General features: G+C 41.4%; 2 protein-coding genes across 10 annotated transcripts in view; both read left to right on the top strand.

Annotated features, from left to right (window-relative positions):
- Window positions 1–10638, top strand: part of stard13b (StAR-related lipid transfer (START) domain containing 13b) — a 59052-nt gene extending 48414 nt beyond the window's left edge. For 6 of the 8 annotated variants that reach the window (XM_053422667.1, XM_053422668.1, XM_053422670.1 and 3 more), the window contains 13 exons: window positions 1512–1583; window positions 2633–2714; window positions 4467–4530; window positions 5313–6670; window positions 6785–6955; window positions 7092–7251; window positions 7487–7685; window positions 7876–8089; window positions 8521–8635; window positions 8748–8969; window positions 9121–9338; window positions 9448–9624; window positions 9749–10638. In XM_053422667.1, coding sequence (XP_053278642.1) covers window positions 1512–1583; window positions 2633–2714; window positions 4467–4530; window positions 5313–6670; window positions 6785–6955; window positions 7092–7251; window positions 7487–7685; window positions 7876–8089; window positions 8521–8635; window positions 8748–8969; window positions 9121–9338; window positions 9448–9624; window positions 9749–9866 — 3170 coding nt within the window. In that variant the 3' untranslated portion in view covers window positions 9867–10638. Of the gene's footprint in view, window positions 1–7; window positions 305–1511; window positions 1584–2632; window positions 2715–4466; window positions 4531–5312; window positions 6671–6784; window positions 6956–7091; window positions 7252–7486; window positions 7686–7875; window positions 8090–8520; window positions 8636–8747; window positions 8970–9120; window positions 9339–9447; window positions 9625–9748 lie in introns of those variants that run through there. The other 2 variants (XM_053422674.1, XM_053422672.1) reach the window with 2 other exon arrangements.
- Window positions 10639–16077: 5439 nt separating this feature from the next.
- Window positions 16078–23266, top strand: part of nbeab (neurobeachin b) — a 176549-nt gene continuing 169360 nt past the window's right edge. For both annotated transcript variants that reach the window (XM_053423381.1, XM_053423380.1), the window contains exon 1: window positions 16078–16608. In XM_053423381.1, the coding sequence (XP_053279356.1) occupies window positions 16345–16608 (264 nt within the window). In that variant the 5' untranslated portion in view covers window positions 16078–16344. The remainder of the gene's footprint in view (window positions 16609–23266) is intronic.

Here is a 23266-nt window from a genome sequence, read left to right as displayed (position 1 = left end):
AAGGCATGTGATAGCAGTATCTCCACTGCGAGGCTACAGTCGCTGTAATTACGCAGTATTGTGTGATGAATGAGCGCGCTTCAGGTTTCAGCCATAGTGTGACAGGCACAGACAGGGAGTGGAACTGAGATCTCAGGTGTGTGACCGGAGAGCTGTTTGTGACCTGTGGCGGCAGCTTCTGTGGACGTGATGGACACGTTGTTTGTGCTTTTTTAAGCTGGTTCAGCCCACAGATGTGTGTGTGTGTGAGATGGTAGTTGGACATTTATCAGCTGTGTGGCTTTTTGAAGAAGAGCTGGAAGTGGTAAGAATATTTTCATGTTAAATTGAAAGTCTGCACTTTACATTTACAGATAATTCCTATAATTTATCCAATAATTTGACTTTATTGTGTATTTGATTTAAAGATTATTTTAATTAAGGTTTTAACAAGTGGAACACATACATTTATAATTTATTCTCTCAATTAATAAATTCAATGATTGTCAATAATCATAACAAAAACAAAATGTTCACTTCAGGCTCCTAGAGCCCATGGTGATATTTTAAAATGTTTTTTTCTTCCTCCAAGACGTTTGGTTAACTACTTTCTGAGCCGACACACACGGGCAAAGTCAGACTTGGAACCATAACAGAGGCTGGAACCAGTCGTGTCTGTTCTTCATAACCATTAAACCCTTAACAAAAAATTTGGCAGATCATTTTCAATTTCTAAATCTATGAATCAACTAATTGTTTTCAGCTCTGCTTTTGTCACAATGACCTGAAGAAAAGTCAGGGCGTTTATTAAGCCATGAAATAGACATGAAATATTCTGTTTCTGAGAATCGTTCTTATCTTTTTTCCTGAAGTTATACATTACATTTAGTTGTACATTTTCTCTCTCAATGTAAAGTTCACTGTAACCCAGCTCTGTTAGCATTGGAAAAAAGAGCCAAAGGTCTGTTTCTCGTCCTCGTCATCAGCGGCTGTGAAGCCCACAGACGACTCACTCTATAGGTCAGCAGTACGAGTTAGTGATCCTGACTGACGGGTCCAGCTCTTTATCAGAAAGTCAATGTGTTTGCTTGTATTTATTCAATCATGGAGAAGTTGGACCTGAAACTGTCTTACTTGTCTTTAAACATGTAGTATATAAAGGCTCTATGCAGTATGTAGTGTTGCTATCTTCAACAATTTTACCTTTTTTATTTAAAGGCGTTTGGTTTGTCATTATTAAACAATATATAGCAGACGGTTATATAAGGTTCCCCTGTTGCTTCAAGTGAGAGAGCCGGGATCGCTCCAGACAGACTGACAGACAGACAGGCTCTTCATAAGATCTATGTTATCGCAGAATTATCAGACAGGGTGGTCTCAGTTTCACCGAGTCTGTTGTGTCTGTAGGTGAGGCACCGATGTGCCGAGTGTTTTTGCTGCTTTAGTTCCCGTTCCAGTGGTTTTGTCAAACATGACCATGACTTTTGCTTTTTAGTCTTTGTACTTAAAGTGCACGTTTCCCTGTGTTTCAGAAATCGAGGCTAAAGAGGCGTGCGACTGGCTGAGGGCAGCAGGATTTCCCCAGTATGCTCAGCTCTTTGAAGGTAAGAAAAAGCTCCTGGCAAAATCCCTCACACATTCATCACACGGGAGGGAAATGTTTGGTGTATAAAGTGATTAATGAAGTATCACAAATAAAAAGGTCTCTGTAATAAACCAAAAGGGCGTTTTTATATTTTATGTATTTATAACATCTGTTGTTAAGTGAATTACTGTTATAGTTTAAATGTTTTTTTTCTTTCTGGGACAAATGAATAATGATGCATGGTGTCATCTGGTCTGTCGCCTTCATCCCCAATACTACACAAATCCACATATTCATAGGTTACATAATGAGCCTCTTTTCGAACCACTGTCCCCAGAAGCTCTCAGACCTCGGGCTCCAGTCGCCCAGACACCACGGAACAAGCGGAACATCAGCTGCTTTTAAAGTCTAATCTTCTCCAAGCTATGGTTACTGCATAAACATGTCTTCTGTTCTTTAAGACTGAAGTCATGGGAAGAAAAAGGTTTTATCAGAGCTTAAAGTAGCTCTACTCCCTCAGATCTTTGTGTCGATGCCAGACTTTTGATGTGCTTTGTTGCGATATATTTTTTTTGCTGACAGTTTGTAGATGTCTGTACAGAAGACGTGAGCATTGCCTCCTGATGCTGGGGGGTTGTGTGGAGGAAATTACTCTTTATTTTGAAATCCGAAATGATGATGACATAATGGAATCATCGATGATGTAATGCTTCAAATTATATCTGAACGTCTGCCCAATCAAAGAACAGTCTGCAGCTCTTATACCGCTGCTTCTGCTTTTCATAAAAACTTAATGGCTTCACATGAATGCGGTGGAATGTCAGATTCAGGGTCTGGATGCTGTCTCCCAGGTTATGTAAGAGGAGGCCCATACCCAGAGCCAGATGTAATGCCCACACAGGCCTGAGCGCTGTCATTCCTGGCAAATTCTGTCTCTTCTCATTAGCATCACATACAAAGCGAGTTTGATGGTCTCCCAGCCTGCAGTGTACTTCTGGAAAGAATGTGCTTTCCAGATCTTTCTCTAATGTTGGTGTTGTTATGCTTTTTTCTCCCCCCCCGACACAGATTCCCAATTTCCCATTGACATTTCTCCTGTGAAAAGAGATCACGACTTTCTGGACAAGGATCTCGTGGAACCTCTTTGCAGGTAACCGGACATTTAATCAAGACTTAAATCACATTGCTTATCAATGGGTCAAATCTTTTTAGTAGAGCTATGTAAGAATCCCTCTGTGAACTTTGAAGTGAAACATCCTTCTTATATTGTGTTGCTAAAAAGAAAACATCATGTTATTTCTGTTTTCTTAAGTTGGCTATTTAGAAACTCATGAGTTCAACCCTTTTCTTGGTCGTACATTTAGTAAATCTATTAAACAGGTTTATCTTCATCAGACCTTCATCTATCAGGGACTTAAGTATTTTCAGGAGGTAATATTGCCAGATAAAAATAAATATGTATAGAAATAACATAAAAGTTCACTAGATCAACAACTGGTGGATCCCTCCCTTGTAGGGGAAAGACAGCTCATGCGCTGTTTCAACCCCGGGATGAAAACAGCACTTCAGTTGCCACGGTAGCTATAGCAACTGTCCCAAGGGGCAAGCGGGAGTAGCATGAAGGGCGCCTCGCACGGCTCAATATACTGTGACTCTAAACAACCCTAAAGCAACTCATCTAAATTCCAAACTAGCCATGGGATAAATGGGGGACAATTGGAAACAGTTCCACTTACAACGTGATTTTGTCCACAACTTCCCAGCGTCTCTATGGGGACATAAGGATTGCTTTGTTGTCAGTTACGCCACCAAAGTCTTGTGTGCGCAAAAATAAACACCACCGGGTATATTGCGGGTGTCTGATAGTAGCAAAACTGACATTTCATGTATGTGAGTGCTCTCTCTGATCCCTGCGTAAGCCGTCTCCTGTTTTAGCAACCACACATAAAACTCTTTAGGCTTGCGGAATAAGGGGCCCCCCTAGTTTAGAAATCCTCTCTCCGGGCCGACTCATACTATCTACAGTAACAATCATGGGAACTTCTTGTGTGGCTAACCCCTATCATCCGCAGCACTACAGGAAAGTCATATCCTTCTTCTGAGGCCTTTGCTGTCACTGAACAATACGGTCAATCTGTGAAAAAAGACTGTTAGAAATATCTGCCTATAATTATCTCACCACAAACGAGCGCCCTTTTATCTAAAGCTGAGGCACAGGGAGTTGTGGTGTGTTTTGCCGTCATTTTTTCCCCCTTCGCTATTGTTGGTTCATGTTCAATTTCTAGTGACGTTACTTTATATATCCCAGTTCACACACCCTCACAGGCTTTAACCACTAAGCACATTTAAACGCCTTAGACTGTATTGTTTATTAAAAATTCTAATGTTTTTTATGGGACTTTGTATGCAAAGAAATATGCATGTTCTAGAAAGTAATTTTAGAAGCAGCTGAAGCCATCTCTGAAAATCACCAAGAGCCATGTGCAACATCGAGGACAGGTTCATTTGGAGATTAAGATCTGCAGATGTCTCTATTGAATGAACCAGCCTGTGAGTGGAACAGATATCTGGCTTATCCACTTGTTGACCTTACATTCACCTTTCTTCAAATTACCACACGCACACGCACACGCCACAATCGTTCTGATCCAACCCAGAGAGAAACAGAGCAGAGCACCTGCCAATTACCAGCGTTCATTAGGTTTAGGATAATGTGTGTATGGAAACTGATTTCCCCTCTGGGTCTGGTTGTGCATCCAGAACAAAGGCTGATCAGGTTATGGCGTAAATAGCCAACAGAATAGAATTGAATTATGGTGTGCTCTTTAAGAAACTCTTCTGGTGTTTTCTCTTGTTTGTTTAGAACAGTTATTTATTCTTTGGCTATTTGTTTTTGTTTCAGGCGACTCAAGACCTTGAACAAGTGCGCCTCTATGAAACTTGACGTGAACCTTCCGAAGAAGAAAGTAAGTGGCGACACTAAATATAGACCTTAAAATGCATTAAGGAAATAAGGCCTAAGCAGTTACATTGCATTTTCCCTGTTCCTGTTTTGACAGTTGTATGTACCTCTAGGTTTGTTGTGTTGTTTTTTACCCTCCAAAAATCGTCACTACTTGACTCATATCGCTTTTCATTGTAAGAGTTATTGTAGAAAACAAACGTCACTGCCACTGTAAGATATGGTGTTTTCTTACAAAGATGGCTTTAGGTTGTGCGTGCGCCTCCTGGCCTCATCTGTTCAACCTAGATTATATGATATTTGAGATCGTACTATTGTTGTCTTCATTCCCAGTCGGCTATCGTGACGCTTTATCTGTTCCCACATCGTACTTTTTCCTGTCTTGGTCTATTTATAGAAAAGTATTCACGTCAATGGAATCGCTTGTTTGGGGTTATATCACAGTTGGCAGATAGTATAATGTTATTAACTCTGAGCAGACACATCCTAAAGTGATTTCCTGCATTTCCTATTTAACGGTTCGTTGTGGAATAGATGACATGTGATACTATATGTTCTACTATAAGTTCTGACAAATGTTCTTCTTACGACACAAATACAAATATAAAAAAATTTAAACTATTCAATGGATATTAAGGATATATTTGTGTCCAATTGTTGTAGGTCCATATTGTGCACGGTAATGTGTTTATCCTTATAATTTCTGTGAGTAATTAAGAAAGATTTAGTAATCCTTAATATAAACCATTCATTAAAACTAACGTCACATAATGTGTCTCTCTCCAGAGTGAAGACTCTGATGAAGAAGACCTGTTTGCTATCAGTGACAAATGGACCTTTGAGTGGAGCAGCCGGCGCTGGTCCAGGTTACAGGACATTGACTGTCTACTGGGAAGAGAGGGTCAGCCCTTCAGGGAAGGAGTGCCTCTGAGAACCACCACCAGTAGTGAGAGTGTTCTAACAGACCTTAGTGAGCCAGAGGTCTCTTCTTTGCACAGTGAGAGCAGCGGGGGCAGTGGCCACAGGGGCCTCAGCACAGAGGACTCAGACTACTCCAACCGCACCTGCTCGGATTCTGCTGCGATGCCAGACTCCACTTCTTTCACAATGCCTCAAATCCCCAAAGATATTGCTTACTACGACTCACTGTCTGACAAGCAAGGCAAGACAAGCCGCATTCGCGCCAAAGATTTCCTGAAGCGCATGGAGACACTCCGCTCTCGAGGAACTCTGGGAAGGGGTCGTAAGACATTAGTCATCAGTTCTCCAGTGCTACAGGAGGAGGCCCAGGCACTGAAGACTCTGCATTGTGTTGAAATCATAAATGGAGATGGTGGAGCGCCAGAGTCACTGTCCAACAAAGTTCCTCCGTCCCAGTGTGGTAGCGAAGGTAGCAGCCATTCTAGTGGCAGCGCTGTCAGCACACCCAGCTTGAAAGAGCATAAGCCTCATCGGTCGGACTTCAAACGAAGTGGCATGTATTTAGAGGACATTGACATCTTCTCAGAAACCCAAATGAGTAAAGTCGCAGAACAAAACCGCAAGAATGAATTCTGCTCGTATGAAGACCTGGTGGTCCATATTCCTAAAGACCACAAGCCAGGAACCTTCCCCAAAGCACTATCCATAGAAAGCCTGTCCCCAACCAATGGGGCCTCTATTAACTGGCACAGGGGCAGCAGGCACCTCGACTCCCCACTAATTTCATGCAGAAAGGAATCCAGGCCTGTCACACAGTGCTGCTCCAGAGGTAGCCGCATCAGCGTGTATGATAATGTTCCTGGCTCACATCTGTATGCCAGCACTGGAGACCTGATAGACCTGGAGAAAGAGGACCTCTTTCCTCACCTGGATGATATCTTGCTGCATGTCAACGGTCTACAGCAGATAGTGGACCACTGGTCTAAGAATGTGTTACCTGGAGGAGAGGGGCTGGCACAGATGGATGGAGATAGGGAGGATAGAGTGGGGCTCCAGTCGTCTAGTCAGATCACACTGGACTTTGAGGGAAATTCTGTCACAGAGAGCCAGACCACACCGAGTGAACGGGACAGAGACAGGGTATCACTTGCTGAGACAGAATCGACGAGGCTCAGGGAAAGGAGGGATTCAGGAGTAGGTGCTTCACTCACACGACCCAATCGGTAAGACTCATGAAACAGTATCAAGTACTGAAACATGAAATCACACAAGTTTAGTGCTTCTGTGAACCCAAAAAATAATGCTTTTCATTGCGGTATTGTCTTTTCTGGCATTAGGTTACGATGGCCCAGCTTCCAGATATCAAATCGTCTAAGTCACTCTGTAGCATCCCTGCAGATTACCAACCAGTCTGCAGGCCAGCTAAGTTTGTTGCAGAAGTTTTCTTTGCTGCGTCTCACTGCAATCATGGAGAAGTACTCCATGTCCAACAAGCACGGCTGGACATGGTAAGTAACAACTTTAAACCTCCAAAAGTTTGATTCATGATTGAATTCATCTTAAACCTGGAAATTATCAATTGCGATTTGTCCAAGGTTTAGGATGAGCAACTTTTCAAAGATGCTGTGTTGCTGTCTCTCCTAGGTCTGTGCCAAAGTTTATGAAGAGAATGAAGGTACCAGACTATAAGGATAAGAATGTGTTCGGAGTCCCTCTCATTGTGCATGTGCAGCGTTCAGGACAACCCCTGCCCCTCGGCTTGCAGCAGGCCTTGCGGTACCTACGGAGCCAGTGTCTTGACCAGGTCAGTCTCAGCACACATGCTCTCAGCCTACACGTGACCTCCATTTTCACATGTGATGTAACAAAGGCGTGTGTTTTAACTGCATAATGTGGTGTAAGTTTTTAGTACACAATAAAATTCTGCTGGACAGATGTAATAATGGTGTAATAATACAGTTGGCGGAACTGTGGTACAATGTGATTACATGTCACTGTGAGCTGTCACGCTAACACCAATGCTCTTGTTATGCCTCCAGGTGGGTCTCTTTCGTAAATCAGGGGTGAAGTCTCGAATTCAAGCTCTGAGGCAGATGAATGAGAGTTCTCCAGATAATGTGAACTATGAGGATCAGTCTGCGTATGATGTGGCCGACATGGTGAAGCAGTTCTTCAGGGATTTACCCGAGCCTCTGCTCACCAGCAAGCTGGGGGAGACCTTCCTCCATATTTACCAATGTAAGGATGCTGTTTTAACAATGTTTTAAATGTATTGCTTTTGCTTTAACTGAGAAAAATACCTGTGGCTGTGTTAAAATACAATCTCCGAATAAGTAAATGGCCTTTGACGGTTCATAGATTTATACTCTTTTCTATCACACCGTCTGTAAAGCAGAAATGATATAAATGAATTCTTTCATATGTGCAGATGTGCCAAAGGACCAAAGGTTGCAAGCTGTCCAGGCAGCCATCATGCTGATGTCAGATGAAAACCGTGAGGTGCTACAGACGCTGCTCTGTTTCCTCAGCGATGTCACTTCCTCTGTGGAGGAGAACCAGATGACACCCATGAACATTGCTGTGTGCCTGGCCCCCTCCCTTTTCCATCTCAACATACTGAAGAAAGATAACCTCTCGCCAAGGTATATTTTTTTCTTATGTCCTGCAATTAGCCTGGTGTCTGTGATTTTGGGCCAGCCACACTGGCTTCCATTCTGTGCCCCCGAGAACTAATGAACTAGAAATGCATGCATTCTATTAACTCCTGCATGATTATCTTCACCTGTGACTCCATAAAGACATACATAAAATGGGCTACCCTCTGTGGTTCAGTAGATTATTGCTTTCTGGGGTGGTTTTTAAAAGGACATGACTCTTACAGCTCAGCGTTATATGAGATCATGCTGTGTACAAACAACACTAAGCTCTCTAATTTACCATGTTAAAATTGATGCTAGAGGGATCAAAGGGGTTTCCTGCAGAGAGGAGGAAGGGTTTATATACTGTGTTCTGTGAGTGTGTTGACCTGGGGACTCTGCTGGCCTAATAAGATTTCTGTCTCCATAATCCCCAGGGCCATGCAGAGGAAGTATGCCACTGGCAGACCAGACCAGAAGGATCTGAATGAGAATTTAGCAGCGACACAAGGCCTCGCTCACATGATCATAGAGTGCAACCGTCTCTTTGAGGTACGAGAAGTTGTAGTTTAGATGATGCAAGACTTCCTCAGGCTAAATTAAGTTTTCACAAGTCTGTATATATCGCTGTGAGTCTGAACACATGCTCTTATACACCCATTAGATCCCTCATGAGATGGTTACTCAGTCACGTAATTCATACGTGGAGGCAGACTTGCATGCACCAACAATTGAGGAGTTGTGCAAGCAGCTGGAAGATGATGATGGAACACACCAAATGCATATGGAGGGGAGGCTTCAGAACTTGCTCAAAGACGCCCGGGAAAAGTCCAAGTACTGGGTTTCGTGCTGCAGCTCTGACAACACAGAGCTCTACTATAAGAAGGTTTGTGTTCTTCCTGTGATTATTGAGTTGCTATTGTGGGTTACAACATAAAATATAATACAATACCTGTGTCAGCCATGCTCTTTTATACCTCCAGCATTTTAATATCCATATGTTACTATAATGGGTTGTGTCTTTGCGTGTCATCCAGGTGGGAGATGGGAACCCTTTGAGACAATGGAGAGTGTCTGTGGAGGTGGAAGCGCCACCATCTGTAGTGTTGAATCGGGTACTACGAGAGCGCCATCTGTGGGACGTTGACCTGCTACAGTGGAAAGTGTCTGAGACACTGGACAAGCAGACAGAAGTTTTTCAGTATGTCCTCAATCGCATGCCTCCTCACCCCAGCAGGGACTTTGTCGTTCTAAGGTGAGTGGTGATGAAAGGAAAACACTTATCTCATATTCCTTTGTGTGAAAGTAGCTAAAATGTATCGTTCTTTGAAAGCCCTCACTGAATCTCCTTCTGTTTGTTTAAGGTCATGGAGGACAGACTTGCCCAAAGGTGCCTGCTCCCTGGTTTCTGTGTCTATAGAGCATGAGGATCATCCTCCTGTTGGAGGGGTACGAGCTATTGTCCTGGAGTCCAACTACCTGCTAGAGCCCTGTGGCTCTGGAAAGTCGAGACTAACTCACGTCTGCAGAGTGGACTTAAAGTAAGTCCTACATGATTTTCTCATAATTTTAAAAGCATTTTTGACAAACATTATTTGAGCCCTGATGTGTATGCATGTAAATGAATATGTATGTAGTGTACTAAATATTATGTTTTGATTTCAGGGGGAGGACTCCAGATTGGTATAACAAAGCCTTCGGTCACCTTTGTGCTGCAGAAGTTGCCCGCATCCGCAACTCCTTTCAGCCACTCATCGCAGATGGCCCGGAGACCAAAATTTGAAAGTCTTTGACAATTGTCTGTTCAGAGATAAACAGGGAGTCTTTCAGTCATTGCTAACAGACAGACACACAGCATGGACTGGACCCCAGAACTAAAGCACAGTTTTTCCCTGTTTTTTTTTCTCAGAGTAAAAATACTCTGGCGCTCCTCTTGCACAATGACAAAAGAGGACATGTTATAGGTGCTAACTATAATCACATATTGGGAAATTAATCATCCTGCCGATATCGTTAGCATTAGGATTTTATTTGCCCTATTTTTGCTAAACCTGTATATTATAATTATTATCTTTGATAATGTCATTACATTACTTTTACTATAATCTACGATGTCTAGGACATTTAAGCTCTTTAATGCTTCTGGGAAGCATGTTATTCATATTCAAGATTTAAAGCTATAAATATTATAATTGTACACTCAAATGTCTGTATATATATATATATATGTGTGAATATACTGTACATGCAAACAAGATGTATATATTGTATATATGTGAGGGGATAAAGAGTACATTTTGTTAATTTACTATATATTGATACTTTCATGGTGCCAAACCTCCCTGTTATTCACATGGTACAAAATTGTAAGCTGGTTTTACTTTGCTTCAGTATTGCCATTCTTCAATGGGTGTAATTTTATTAAACCTTGAGCTCCTATGGTTGTGAAAAGAATGACTTAAGGTTTGACTTGATCATACCTGCTTTAGGGTACTGTACTGTGCAGTACAGTACAAGAGATATCATTTTTTAATAAAAATATCAAACTTATGAAATGTCAGATTGCACTTATTCTTTATCTGCTACATCAACAAGAAAACACAGCATTTTGATTAGTCAGTAATGATATATATTGACCTATGAATGAGATTAAATACCTGTTATGGACAATTACTATCAGAGAGAGATTGTGCAAAAATGTTTAAATGCCACAATCATGGCTCGTGTTCATACATGCATGGGAAGACACTGATCTCTACTGGTCATTAAAGGAAACACACGACTGCAGTGACACCCCTATGGGAGGACACATGCTAACCTCAGTGAAGAATTCACCTTAACACACAATTCACATTGATGTGGGAGGACAGAGACCTCTATTGGCAATTTAAAGGAAACACAAGAGGAGTCCACATGGGTGCACACACTTGAACGTTAACCTTACTTCAACAACAAACGAATGACAAAGCAAAGTGTCTTCATAAGGTGTTGGTCCGTGACAAGCCACAGGAACAACTTTATACATACACATCTAATTCTCTGGAGCTCTAGAACACTGTCCTTCCAAATTATATTACCTCATTTGGGGTTTTGGTGGCAGTGAGGGAGAGTGCTGTCTAAGGCATCAGTCCAATGTTACCCCCAGCAGTTCAATTCATGAAGGTAGATGGTCATGTTGTCATCTGGAACGAGATCACTCCCTTCAGGGTGAAATGCAGTGGCGGACTCGGGGGGGGGGGGGGGCAGGGGGGCAGGGGGGCAGGGGGGCAGGGGGGCAGGGGGGCACGAGGGGGGGCAACCGCCCCCCCTCGTGCCTCCTTGGTTGAAAAAGCGCGCTAAAGTGCCGTAAAGAGTGGCGAATTACGAGAGAAAATCCGATAACGTGCTCAATGAGTGCCCTTCTAATGCTCTTACAGTGCCTACATGGTTGAAAAATTGCTCTCTAGAGTGGTGAATATGAGAGAAAGTGCCCACTGATGTTTCCCATGTCGAACAAGTGTCCTTCGTTGTTCGCTTTGTCCATCAGATGGAAATCAAGGAGAGATTCTTACAAGTTTGCGATGTGACGGGAACAACAGGAAAGGAATTGGAGAATGTTGTAATGACACTCCTTGAGGAGAATGGACTGAAGTTGGAAGATGTCAGGGGCCAAGGCTACGATGGAGCTGCAAATATGAGTGGAAGCTACAAGGGTCTGCAGTCGCGAATTCAGAGCCATAATGACAAAGCTTTATACGTGCACTGCCATGCCCACTGTCTGAACCTGGTCTTGGTTCTTAGTGGAAAGTCTATACATATTTTTTGCCGGATCTACAAAACGCCATGCTGCGCTTGTTAAAATGCAACAATCCATGTACCCTGACCAAAGGGTCTGTGAATTGAAAAGGCTGTCTGACACAAGGTGGGCATGCAGAGAAGACGCTCTGAGGTCCCTGAAGAAGGTTCTTTCTGCCGTCGTTAAGCTGCTTCGGAACATGGCTGACAGTGATCCACCAGACGCTGCAGCAGGTGATGCCCGGATGCTCCTGCGTAGCATAGATTTTGAGTTCATTCTATGCATGGAGATTACCACACCCATTTTCAATGAGACTGCCATCGCATCTGCTTCACTGCAGAAGAAAGACCTTGACTTGACAACATCATACACCATTGTGGAGGGAGTTATACAGAGAGTAAAAGCAATGAGAAAGGATGAGGAGTTCAAGGTCCTTTTTTCAAAGGCAAAAGGGAACTCAGAGGCAGCAGGAATTGAGGTTCCAGATGAAATTCCTGGACAAGCGAGACGCAGAAAGGTACCCCAAAAGTACAAATACAGCACCAAATCTGCTATGGAGGATTACCAAGCCCAAGACCTGGAGGAGCACTACCGGGGAAAGGTTTTCTTTACCTTCCTTGATACACTCTCCCAGGAGCTACACCGGAGGTTCAAGGGGAAGGACGAGACACCAACTGGGTTAATTCTTTCAGGCCTTCACTGCCTTACCATCCCAAGTCACTGGAAAGGCATGACAAATGACAGAGTTGCTCGATCTGTCAAAGATGTATGCAGATTTTATGATGTGGAGGAAGAAAATGTTGTCACCGAGCTCAAGGTGTTCCACTCATCATATGCTCTTCCCCCCAGCAACGTGAAAGCTGTGTTAAAGTGCCTGAAAGACAATGATGTGCAATCAGTTTTCCCTGGTCTGACTTTGCTACTAAAAACATATGCAACAATCCCGGTGACAACTGCTTCAGTAGAGCAATCATTCTCTAAACTGAAGCTAATAAAAACCCAGCTCAGAAACCGATGTGGGGAAAGTAGGCTCTCGGATCTTCTGCTGCTTTCCATCGAAAGGGATATTCCAATTGACTATAACGAGGTCATTGACATCTACAAACACATGGCCAAAAGAAGAATTCTCCTATGACTCCACCACCCACCATCTCCGTCCCCTGACAACTAAGCTCCCAAATCATAGCTTTCATTGTCATTATCACATCTGTTTGTGAAATACATGTTTATAGTTCCCTCTGTGTTTTGCTGTGTTTTGCTGTGTTTGTTGAATAAATATTGTAAATGTTTTATAGTTTCCTGTGTGGTTTTATCATAGAGGTGTAGTTATAATTCTAATTGTCAGTACCACATCATTAATTACTTTTATCTAGATCTCCTTATAATTTAATGCTTATCTTAATCAAGGATGAGGACTATTTCATCATACATGATGCATCATAGCTTTTGCACGCTTGTGGGGGCCCGTGTTGGGCAGAATGTGCCCTTTTTTTGGCCCCTGCCCTTCAAACAGTCTGAGTCCGCCACTGGTGAAATGTTTCCTCATAGGATAAAGAACAAATGACAACCATTCACTCACACATTCCTATCTGTCAATAGAGTCTCCACTCAATGTTATCCCAATCTGCAACTTCTTTAACCTTCTTGCGGTGAGACAACAGTTCTAACCACTGCACCAACACTGATCACAATAGTTAGTAAAGATTTAAGTGTTAATGAAAACTGCTATTCATTTTGTCTGCATGGCCAACAAATTGTATGCAATGGGAAAGCTTGAGCTGGAGACTTCAACTTGATTGCAATTTCTGTCCACTAGATGGCTCTTTCTGATCAGCAGAATATTATTTTTAGTATGGCAACGTTTATTTTCCCCAGTAACAATGTGATTGAAATCAAGTTCGTCTTTTCAATGATGTTTTAAGTACATTTCTCAACGGATAGCAAGAGAGGATTGATATCCAACGTGGAATCCAACACAAATTAAACATTTTAAAATACATTTTAAGTAATGGCCTGAAATAGAATCACAAACTAAGATCTATTGAAAACCTGACTGGAATGAAGTTAGTAGCAGTCTAGAGATGATGAAGAAGTGTAAAAGGGTCATCTACCAAAACTACAAAAGAATACAGAAAGATGCTTTTGTGGCCGACCTTACCAAAAGAAACATTATGTGGAATTCAATAATCCCTTTTCTTTCTGCAGGTCACAGATACTGGATTTGTTTCCCTTACTCAGTTCTGTGTACTGACGTCTACTGAAGCCAACAGGGTCTATAGGCTGTATTGTTTCCTACTAATAGTAAAAGGACATTATTAGATATACGACTATGAACAAGAAAATGGTAAAACAAATTCACTGGTGAGTAGGTTGAAAGATCTGATTATTTAATTATAATGCATTTCATTACATCAAATTAAATCTAATTCGAAAACTGAGCAGCACATATGACAATGTTATAAAGCCCAGCAGTATTTTTACCCCTTTTGAAGTCATGCTGACACAGATCAGCTTAATGATGTCATAAAATGCAGTCTCAGTTCCTGGCTGTCAGTCAGGACGATGGACACGACTGGCTGTGACTGGCTTTTATGTAATCGCTTGAATCTGATGGCTTCCTTTTGTTAAATTAAGCTCCTAAGGACAATATACAAATAAACAATAATTCTGGTCTTTACCATTGTTTCATTTTTATTTTACTACATGAAAGAAGCCACATATATAAGATTTTAGAGAAGTTACTTTCCTCGATTGTTTAAGGCAGTATCACTAAAGGCAGTCATAATGTAATTTCTTCTATGCTTTTGTACTCTTTTCTTTAAAATGAAAAACAGCACTATTCATTCAAAGCAGAGATTATTTTCACTTGGTCTCAACAGTAATAAAACTCTCTAAATACTGAAAAAAACTATACAATTCATGAGTTTCCATTAATGCTGCCTAAATTTACCTGTTCAAAGTACCAATACGAAGTTATGTGAAACTAAACTTGTAGTTAATCAATGGAATAATTGATGTAGCAGGATTTATTGTATTATGTAGGGGACGATTCAAGGTCATCTTTGTGTCAGACCAATGAACTGTCCACATCTAGAACTTAAACTGTAATGAAACATTTACATTTATGTGAGGAGAGGAAGAAATTATGAGGTAATGATTATAATAAAAGTCAAGTGTGCATCAATCATGTGATATGAGATATACTTAATCTAATAGCCATTGAAATCAATATAGAGATGACTTTTCAAATTAGATGCTGACAGCTACAGAGCAATTCTTAAGTCAATCGGTCACATGTGCTTTTCCAAACATGACTTATATGGTCAACGATCAATGTTCATCTTATTTCATGTCTTTGATTTTATTGTAAAACACTTTGAGCTGCATCCTATATGTGATAGGTACTCTATATATAAAATGTATTATTATTTCTCACTTAGATTTTTCTTTAACCCAATTTATTGTTTAATAATAATAAAAAAATACATAATTTAACTTTGCTAAAACAATATCTATTCCACATAAATAACTTTCGTCAGAGCAATCATTAAGTTATTCTGTTTTTTTCATCGTGACTAACAATATTGATCTTAGATCATGTGTGTGATTTTATTGTAAAGCACTTTGAGCTGCATTGTATGTATGGAAGTTTCTGTACAAATAAAATGTATTACCATTTCTCACGTTCATTTTTTAACCTAATTTAATGTTTATTAATTTAAATACAATTTTTTTTTTTTTTTATTAATAATAAAAAAAACATCAGAGTGCAATCCAGTATTACTTTTACGTAAATCAGGTAACTTCCGGCTGCCATCTTTGTTTTGGTTCAGCGGCTAAGGTGCTAACTTCACGTCTAAAGCTAATAAAGTGTAACGGGTTAGCTCAACTGACCAAACAAGAGAGAAACTCAACGGACGTGGTTGGAAACACGTTTTTCTTTCCCAAGTAGCCATGTTTGAAGCGAGAGGAGGAAACCACCGCGCTGGGCTGCTTACCGTCGCCAGGTGGACGGGACCTGTCCCCGGTCAGACTCCCTCCTATTCCACCTGCACCTCCAGGGCTCGGGCCCCGGCAGCCCTCGCATCCATCCGGCGCAGGCGTGGTGAGTGGAGCCGCAGGCAGGGGGCGGCAACATGGCGGTGACAGCCCGAGCACTGAATGGAGCACGTGCACACACACACACACACATACACAGACGCACACACAGACGCACACACACACAAACACACTCAGCGCAGGTCAGTCACTTGGCACCGACTACACACCGGTTCTCTCTCACCGGAACTCACTCAGTGGATGTGACCGGCTGAGCGAGCTCTTGTTTTTGGGTGTTTGTTTTATTTTTTCTTGTCTTTTCATTTCTTCTTCTTCTTCTTCTTCTTCATCTTCTTCTTCTTCACGCTCCAGAGCAGCGATTAAACACATCACCGGGGTGAACGCGCCTCAACTCGCCGCCTCAACCCCGCCGCTGTCGTGGGGGGAAATGACAAGCGAGAGACCGGTGACAATGCCGGGCTCCGTGTCGCTCTCGCACCGACAACCTCCTCCAGGTCACGGGCAGCACGCGGCTGCCGTCCCCGGTGAGGCAGTGATGATGCACGGCTCGGGTCCGGTGCTCCTCCCGGCTGGGATTATCAATCCGTCGGTTCCAATCCGGAATATCAAAATGAAATTTGCAGTTCTAATCGGACTGATCCAGGTTGGAGAGGTTAGCAACCGGGATATTGTGGAAACGGTGCTGAATCTGGTAAGTCACCGTTTAATCAGGACGTTGTTGCCTGTTAATCCTGAACCCAGGACCATAATATTGACATATGACAAAACAAGGTTCCTTCAACCCTAATGATCATTAACTTAAATGCAGCACTGCCATCAAACATAAGCGGACAGGACCGCAAACATCTAAAAGTCCTACACACATACTAACACAAAGCCAGTTCTTCATTTAGAATAGTTTGTATTTACACAGTTACAAACTCTGTTTTCCCAACAAATCAATAAAAGATTAAAAATTAAAACAGTACAATAAACAAACTCAGATAGCATCAGGGTAAAGGCTTTCTGGTGGACGGGAGTTCATGAAGTTTTAAATCCTGACTCCACTGTGTTCACTTGGAAATGGCTCAGACCTCGTGGATGATGTCAGTGAAGGTGAAGTGAATCCCTGCACAAGATCAAAGTGTAATGTGAAGCACTGGATTTCTAATGGCATTTATGTCGATGCAGAGTGAGGGAGAATACAGCTGCAGGTGAGATAAGGAAAACTGCTCAGAGTTTGGATGAGCATATTTGGGCAGTGCAGCTTCTGTATTCCTGGGTACTGCACCTGCTTCCTCACTACAGTGGGAGTATACCCTCTCCCTGAATATATATTGCCCCGTGCAGGGAGTAGTTTTCTTTAGCTTGTCGCAACAACGTGAGAGGAAAGTGAGAAGGAATGACACGTCAGGACAAAGGAGTTTGGAATTTGGGCTCATACACCGACCAGGGTTTCCTCCATTGTCAAAGCTCTCCATGCTGTGCAGAGCCTGAGCTGATACCTTTGCTCTGACCAGTTGCAGGAGTACCACAGCAGAGCCTGTTTGCAGTGTTGGACCTTTCCTTGTTGGCACACTAGAGATTAATTACGACCTGTTCTGGCACAGAAGGAATCCACTTTGTGTAGTGGGACAAATTGTAGCCCTTGGCATCTTTAGACATGAGCGTAGCACTGCAACAGCTGAAGTCTCTGACACCCTTGCCCTCTGCACACTTTGCAGGGCCATTTTCACACAATATGTGCCCCAGGTATAACACACAGTAGTCCAACAAACACTCGGTGCAGATCATTAATGTCCCAGCTGCTTTTGTCTGTGCTCCTTTTGTTTTACAAAGTAATCTGTGCATGCTACACACAGTAGCGTGCACTTAATTCCAACATTTCTCAGTCATCTACAGGTCTCAGGCGCTTGACTGACAGATTTTAATTAAGAGAGGTTTAGGGGTTTCAGACACATTTAATTCCACTTGTTTGCACACAGAAATAAAACCCTCCATCGAGATTATGTGCATTCAAATGAACCACATTTAATAAAGCAATTTTGGGAGCAGATGACACAGTAATTGTGATTATAGCCGCCTCTCTGTCTAAATTATATCACAAAATGTGCATAAATAATACTCCTCAAGGAAGATGCCAGAGAAAGCTCCATGTCTCTAAGATGTCATGACTACAGGAATTTTTATGCTTATAAATTCAGTATTTTTTTTTTTTGAAGTGTAGAGCGGATGTGAAGATCCTGAAGGATTCTTAACTGCATCTCATGGGATCCAATTTGTGGAGTAATGAAATAATAATGTTTATCTCCATCTACAATCTTGGAGAAACTGTGGTTGGAGGATCCTGTTCGGGAACGTCGTTCATGAAATGTGTCTTTTCTTTTATCTTTCTTATTTAGGTTCCTTTTAAATAGCCAAGATTGGAATGTTGACAAAGTGGATCTGATATTATTGCTAGTACTGGAAATAAGTACTTTAATCTTGAAAATCTGATATATTATGGACTGGAAAACACCATTCAGTGACACTGATTTACTGGATTAGACACTAGACAGATAAATTACAGTTTTCCATAACACTCAGCTCTGTACCTTCCCATTTAACAACTATTTTGGTTTCATCATATGTAGTAAATTATTCACTGCATTATTTATGTTTAGTGTCGTGGGACCTGAAAACTTATTATGAGCATAAATTGAAACCATATAGACTGTTTATAAATATGGACGACATGACAGCTCCCCTAAAGTGAAGCCAAAGCATCTTGATGGCCTCCTGGTGGCTGGCTGCAGTATAGGTCATAAGCCAGGCCCCCTCCATGTTAGTGGATGGGACCTAAACCAAACGAGAAACATTTTAGGAAGTTCTTATCTCACTGGTGTTTGTTAGCGTGCAAATTTGTTAGGTAGATTTTGTTTTAATAGTTTAATTTAATCTTAATCTGAAACATCAAGACGGACGTGCTGCAACTTGAACTGGTGTTGTGTATTAGAAGGATCTTGATTCCGGCGGCTCTATCTGTCATCTCTTCTGCACTCAAATGCTTTATTGTTAGTTATAGTCATTAGATAAGGACAAGAACAGAATATGTTGATGTGAAGGTTTTTGGGGAACAACTATTTTTGAAGTATTTTAATCAGAACCCTTATAAATAGTTTTTAGCTGACTACAAACACAGGTCATACACCAAATCAAATCAGGTATAAGCAGGACAATATAGCTTGTTGTCTTCTAACTGTGAAGTTAGAAAAACAATTATCTGTGCAGCTTTTAGTTGTCACTCCCTTTTGTAGTCTGTCTGCTGACTCTCCGCTCTCTCCAAGATGAGAAAATAGAAAGTGGATATTTATACTTTGCTATTTATGAATCATTTAACGAACACTTGTGTGACATAACTGAACAGTCTGCATCTGTATGATCAAAGGTCAGTGTGATCTGATGTGTGACAGGAAGTCAGTGTGACCAGCGAGATGAGGAGAAAGCTTTCATGGCAGATCTTCACCTCCAACCTGACATTTGGGATTAAAGGAGATCTTGTAGGCGGTCACACATTGGTCATATCAACACAGAAGGAGAACATTATAGAAACCCAAATCCTACTCTTTACCAAAGAGTCAACTCCTAACTTGAAAGCTGGATCTATGATGTGAATGTCATACAATTCACACGGAATCCAATAGTGGCAAATATCTCATGGTGGACTTGTCAAACCACTCCTGCAACACAAGGCACGTACCCACAATCCATTTCTATGCTCTGGTTCATATTTTAACCAGAGCATAGAAGACTGGTGAAGTGTGTAGCATTTGTTGTGAGGTTTAGGTGCCCAAAGAAAGTTGGGGGAACACATTGCTGCAGGAGGGGATTGAAAAGTCTCTGCAGTGAGGATGTTGGAATTCATGTTCTGAGACTTTTTAGAAATGATTTCAAGCACCAGACCCACTATTCACCATGAAGCACAAAACTGCCAACATGATCTTTTAATCCTTCAGGGTTTGAGTGTTGGATACTAAAAAGATTTTTAGTGGATTATCACTTTTATGACATGTTTCACCTTGCTGGCTAACAGTCTGTAAAAGGGAAATGTAATTCTCTACCAGGGTTTTTATTAAAGCACTTCCAGATAAAATATCTACTAACAGGCGATTACCTTTAGTTTTAACTTTTCATTGGTGTGATTTTACAGTTAATTCTGTAACTTGCTCCGTGCACAACATGGGGAGACCCACCTATCGCTCATTGCCAGCTTAAATGGAAGGCAAACCAGCCTGCTGAGATACTTGATTGAAAAGCTGTCAGATTCTTTGTAGTTTATATGCCCTCACTGCTTCATTGAATATATGATCACCAATAGTTGCCAGATCAGTTATTTCCATCAGCCTAATGACATTAAGCTTGCTCCCACAATTATCCTTGTGACAGCTGCAATGATGCACGTTGGACTATGATTTGTAATCACTGATCCTTGCTGTGTCTGATTAAGATGCTATTGAGAGCAATTTTACTGAGTCAGAACTGAATAAAGGAAGGAAAGAATCGCTGTAAGGTGAAGCTCATTTTTATCAAATAACCTGTTTTATTGAAAGCCAAATTTGTCAGGATGCCTGTCCAGTCACAAGTTCGATGTGATTGGAGTGTTGGCATATGAACAATGCAAATACTCTCCAGACTAGGTGTCAGCAGAAAGCACTGGAGCTTAACTGATGTGTCTGTCAGTCACAATTAATGGTCAACCAGTTGGAACTGCAGACAACTTGGAGTAGTGGGGAACAAATCGTTTTGCGGTGTCAACTATAATAGCTGCCGTGATTTTCTTTTTATAGCAGCAACTTTATGTGTTATGTGATGGATGATAGGCAGACTAAGTATGGGACATTAAAGATAAAGATTCTCATCCAATCTATGGCTAAGATGCTAAAATTATGTCTAACTATACCTTATAAAAACGAAAAAAAGAGGTGATGTTATTCATCTTTTATGTATATGCACCTTGACAGGAAAGCTGTAATTAAGATAATGTGTTAAAAGACAGGTTTTGAAGTTCTGTCTTCAAGGTTGATGCAATTCCACAGGAATTAAATGAAGTACAAAGTGAGCTTGAGTGCTGCCATTATACCTCAAGACTTTATCCAACTTGAATCTTTAAAGTTTGTTCTTTTAAAAGACTTGGATATGCATCAGGGTAGCAAGGTCTGTCCGATATAAATTGAAAGTGAACGCTAACCCAGTGACAAATGTATCTTCTGCTGTTTGGACTTCCTTATTTCATATGATCTTATTTATGAGATTTATAGAGTCATATGTAATTCACACTATCTGGTGCAAGTACGTTTAAATGTCTGAAGAAGAGCAACAATTACTGAAAGAAAAGCTGACTAAAGATTCGAAGATGTTGAGCAACTTGTTTAAACTCTGGCAGCTTTTATTGTTCAGTCATAGATAACTTTAAATAAGGATGAAAAAGCAGGGAAAGGTAGAATTGGCACCATGTAGATAACCGATATAGAATATGTAGGTTTTCAGTATTGAGTGGCTAAGTGTTCCTCAAAATTTTAACATGTAAGAAAACGTATTACTTTTTGGAATAATGAGTAGCTGTGATCTCAGTGTGCATGGGTTTATTTTAAGTTCTGATCTCTGTGAAATGGGGAGGTGGTAATTCATGGAGAGTTGCCGTTGGTAATGATTAGCAGGTTCCTATTCTGGTTTGGATGAAACAGGAAGCCATTGGAGTGAGGGCAGATTTATTGATGTTCTCAAATAGTTTTTGGTTTTCGTTATTTGGCCATTTTTGACAAATTGGAATATTTAAATGTTATTTATTAAGGATGTTCCGATTATGATCACAGTACCTCTACCCTCACTACCAAAATCTAATCAGAATGGTTTCACTGGTGTCACTGCTCAGCAGCCCACCTGGGAGAGGCAGAGGGTGTCCTTCCCTCCCATAGGCACATGGACCATACCATTATGGCTGGCAGCGGGAAATCCATAGAGGATGAAGTCAGGGTCTCTCTCCTCCCCTCAGTGGACTGGTGGCCTGATGGTTTCCTGTCACTTCTGTCTGAGGGCGGAAATAGTGACAGCCACCATGATTGAATGATGTAACACCAGCGGTTGTCATGCTGAAAAACAAAATGGCTTTCCTGATGGACTCACCCACCAACACACCAAGCTGTTAGTGGAAGAGGAGAGGAGGTTTGTTAGAGAGGAGGCACTTTTCTCTTTCCTGGTCAAATCAGGATGGAGGGATGAAGAGCAGGGTGTGAAATATGCTCCTCTTCACCCTGTCGGCCTCTTGGACTGGACACCTTCACCCACCCAGTGTGGTCGACAGCTTCCTACACCACTTTGACGCTTTGGAAGTGTTTATTGGATATCAAAAGGCGTGAAAATTAAATCAAGGCTCCCCTGAAACAATTAACTTGCTTTTTGAACCCTAACTATACCGAAGCAAAACCTCAATGGTCACCAGCTTCTCCTCAAAATCAAAAAAACACTTAAGTCTGCAGCTCACATTGCTGTCAAGGAACAGTCAGTATATCTGGACATGCATAATAGATAAAAGACAAGGATTGAGACTTGTGTGAAGCCTAAGCTGCTTTCAGTTATAGTTGGCCTTCACTGTAAGCATCCCTCTGGTGCTGTTGAGTCAGTTACACACTTTGATCAATCTTGGATCAATATCCCCTCTGGGCACTGGTGCAGTTTTGAAAATGTCACACTCCAGTTCTTTGTTTACCACGTTGCTTTTATCCATTGTCTTTCCTTAAATGTTACTTAACACGTTATTTTATTTTTTGGTCTTTACTGCAGAGTAATTACACAGATGTATGATTGTTAGCCATTACCTTGAGTTACATTTAATAACTGATATACATTCTATTTCCTTTATGGCATATTTCAAAAGTTTGGGAAAATACTACAAATTTGCAGTGGTATGAATAATGCTACTAACATTATGCTCTGATTTGTTAAACATCATATTGAGCAATTATGGGAGAAGTGTCTTAGACTTTGCGGCTGACAGCCTCACTCTTCTGGCGCACTTGAAGATCTGTTGCCTCCAGATGCTGCCACTGTAATGAATGTAAGCGTATTGCCTCATTAACATCATCACGTTCCCTTAGTCAAATTCGGGTTGAATCGGATAGATTGTCAAATCGGCCCTTTTGCGTTATTGGTGAACTCTCCACTATTTTATTTTTGGATGTGGACGCTACCACTGATACACAAACTTGAACCTAATCTGATTTACATCTTTAAAAGCAAGTAAATAGACCGTAGGGCTGGTTGGCCGATTATATAAACAGTATTAACTGTGCAACATCAGTAACACTGACTGCGACAACCCTACATTATGATTA

The sequence above is a fragment of the Pleuronectes platessa genome, chromosome 5 (genome assembly GCF_947347685.1).
Source record: "Pleuronectes platessa chromosome 5, fPlePla1.1, whole genome shotgun sequence".
In the NCBI taxonomy this organism is placed as follows: Eukaryota; Metazoa; Chordata; class Actinopteri; order Pleuronectiformes; family Pleuronectidae; genus Pleuronectes; species Pleuronectes platessa.
Note: the sequence above shows the minus strand (reverse complement) of the source record. Positions and strands in the feature narration are given on the sequence as shown.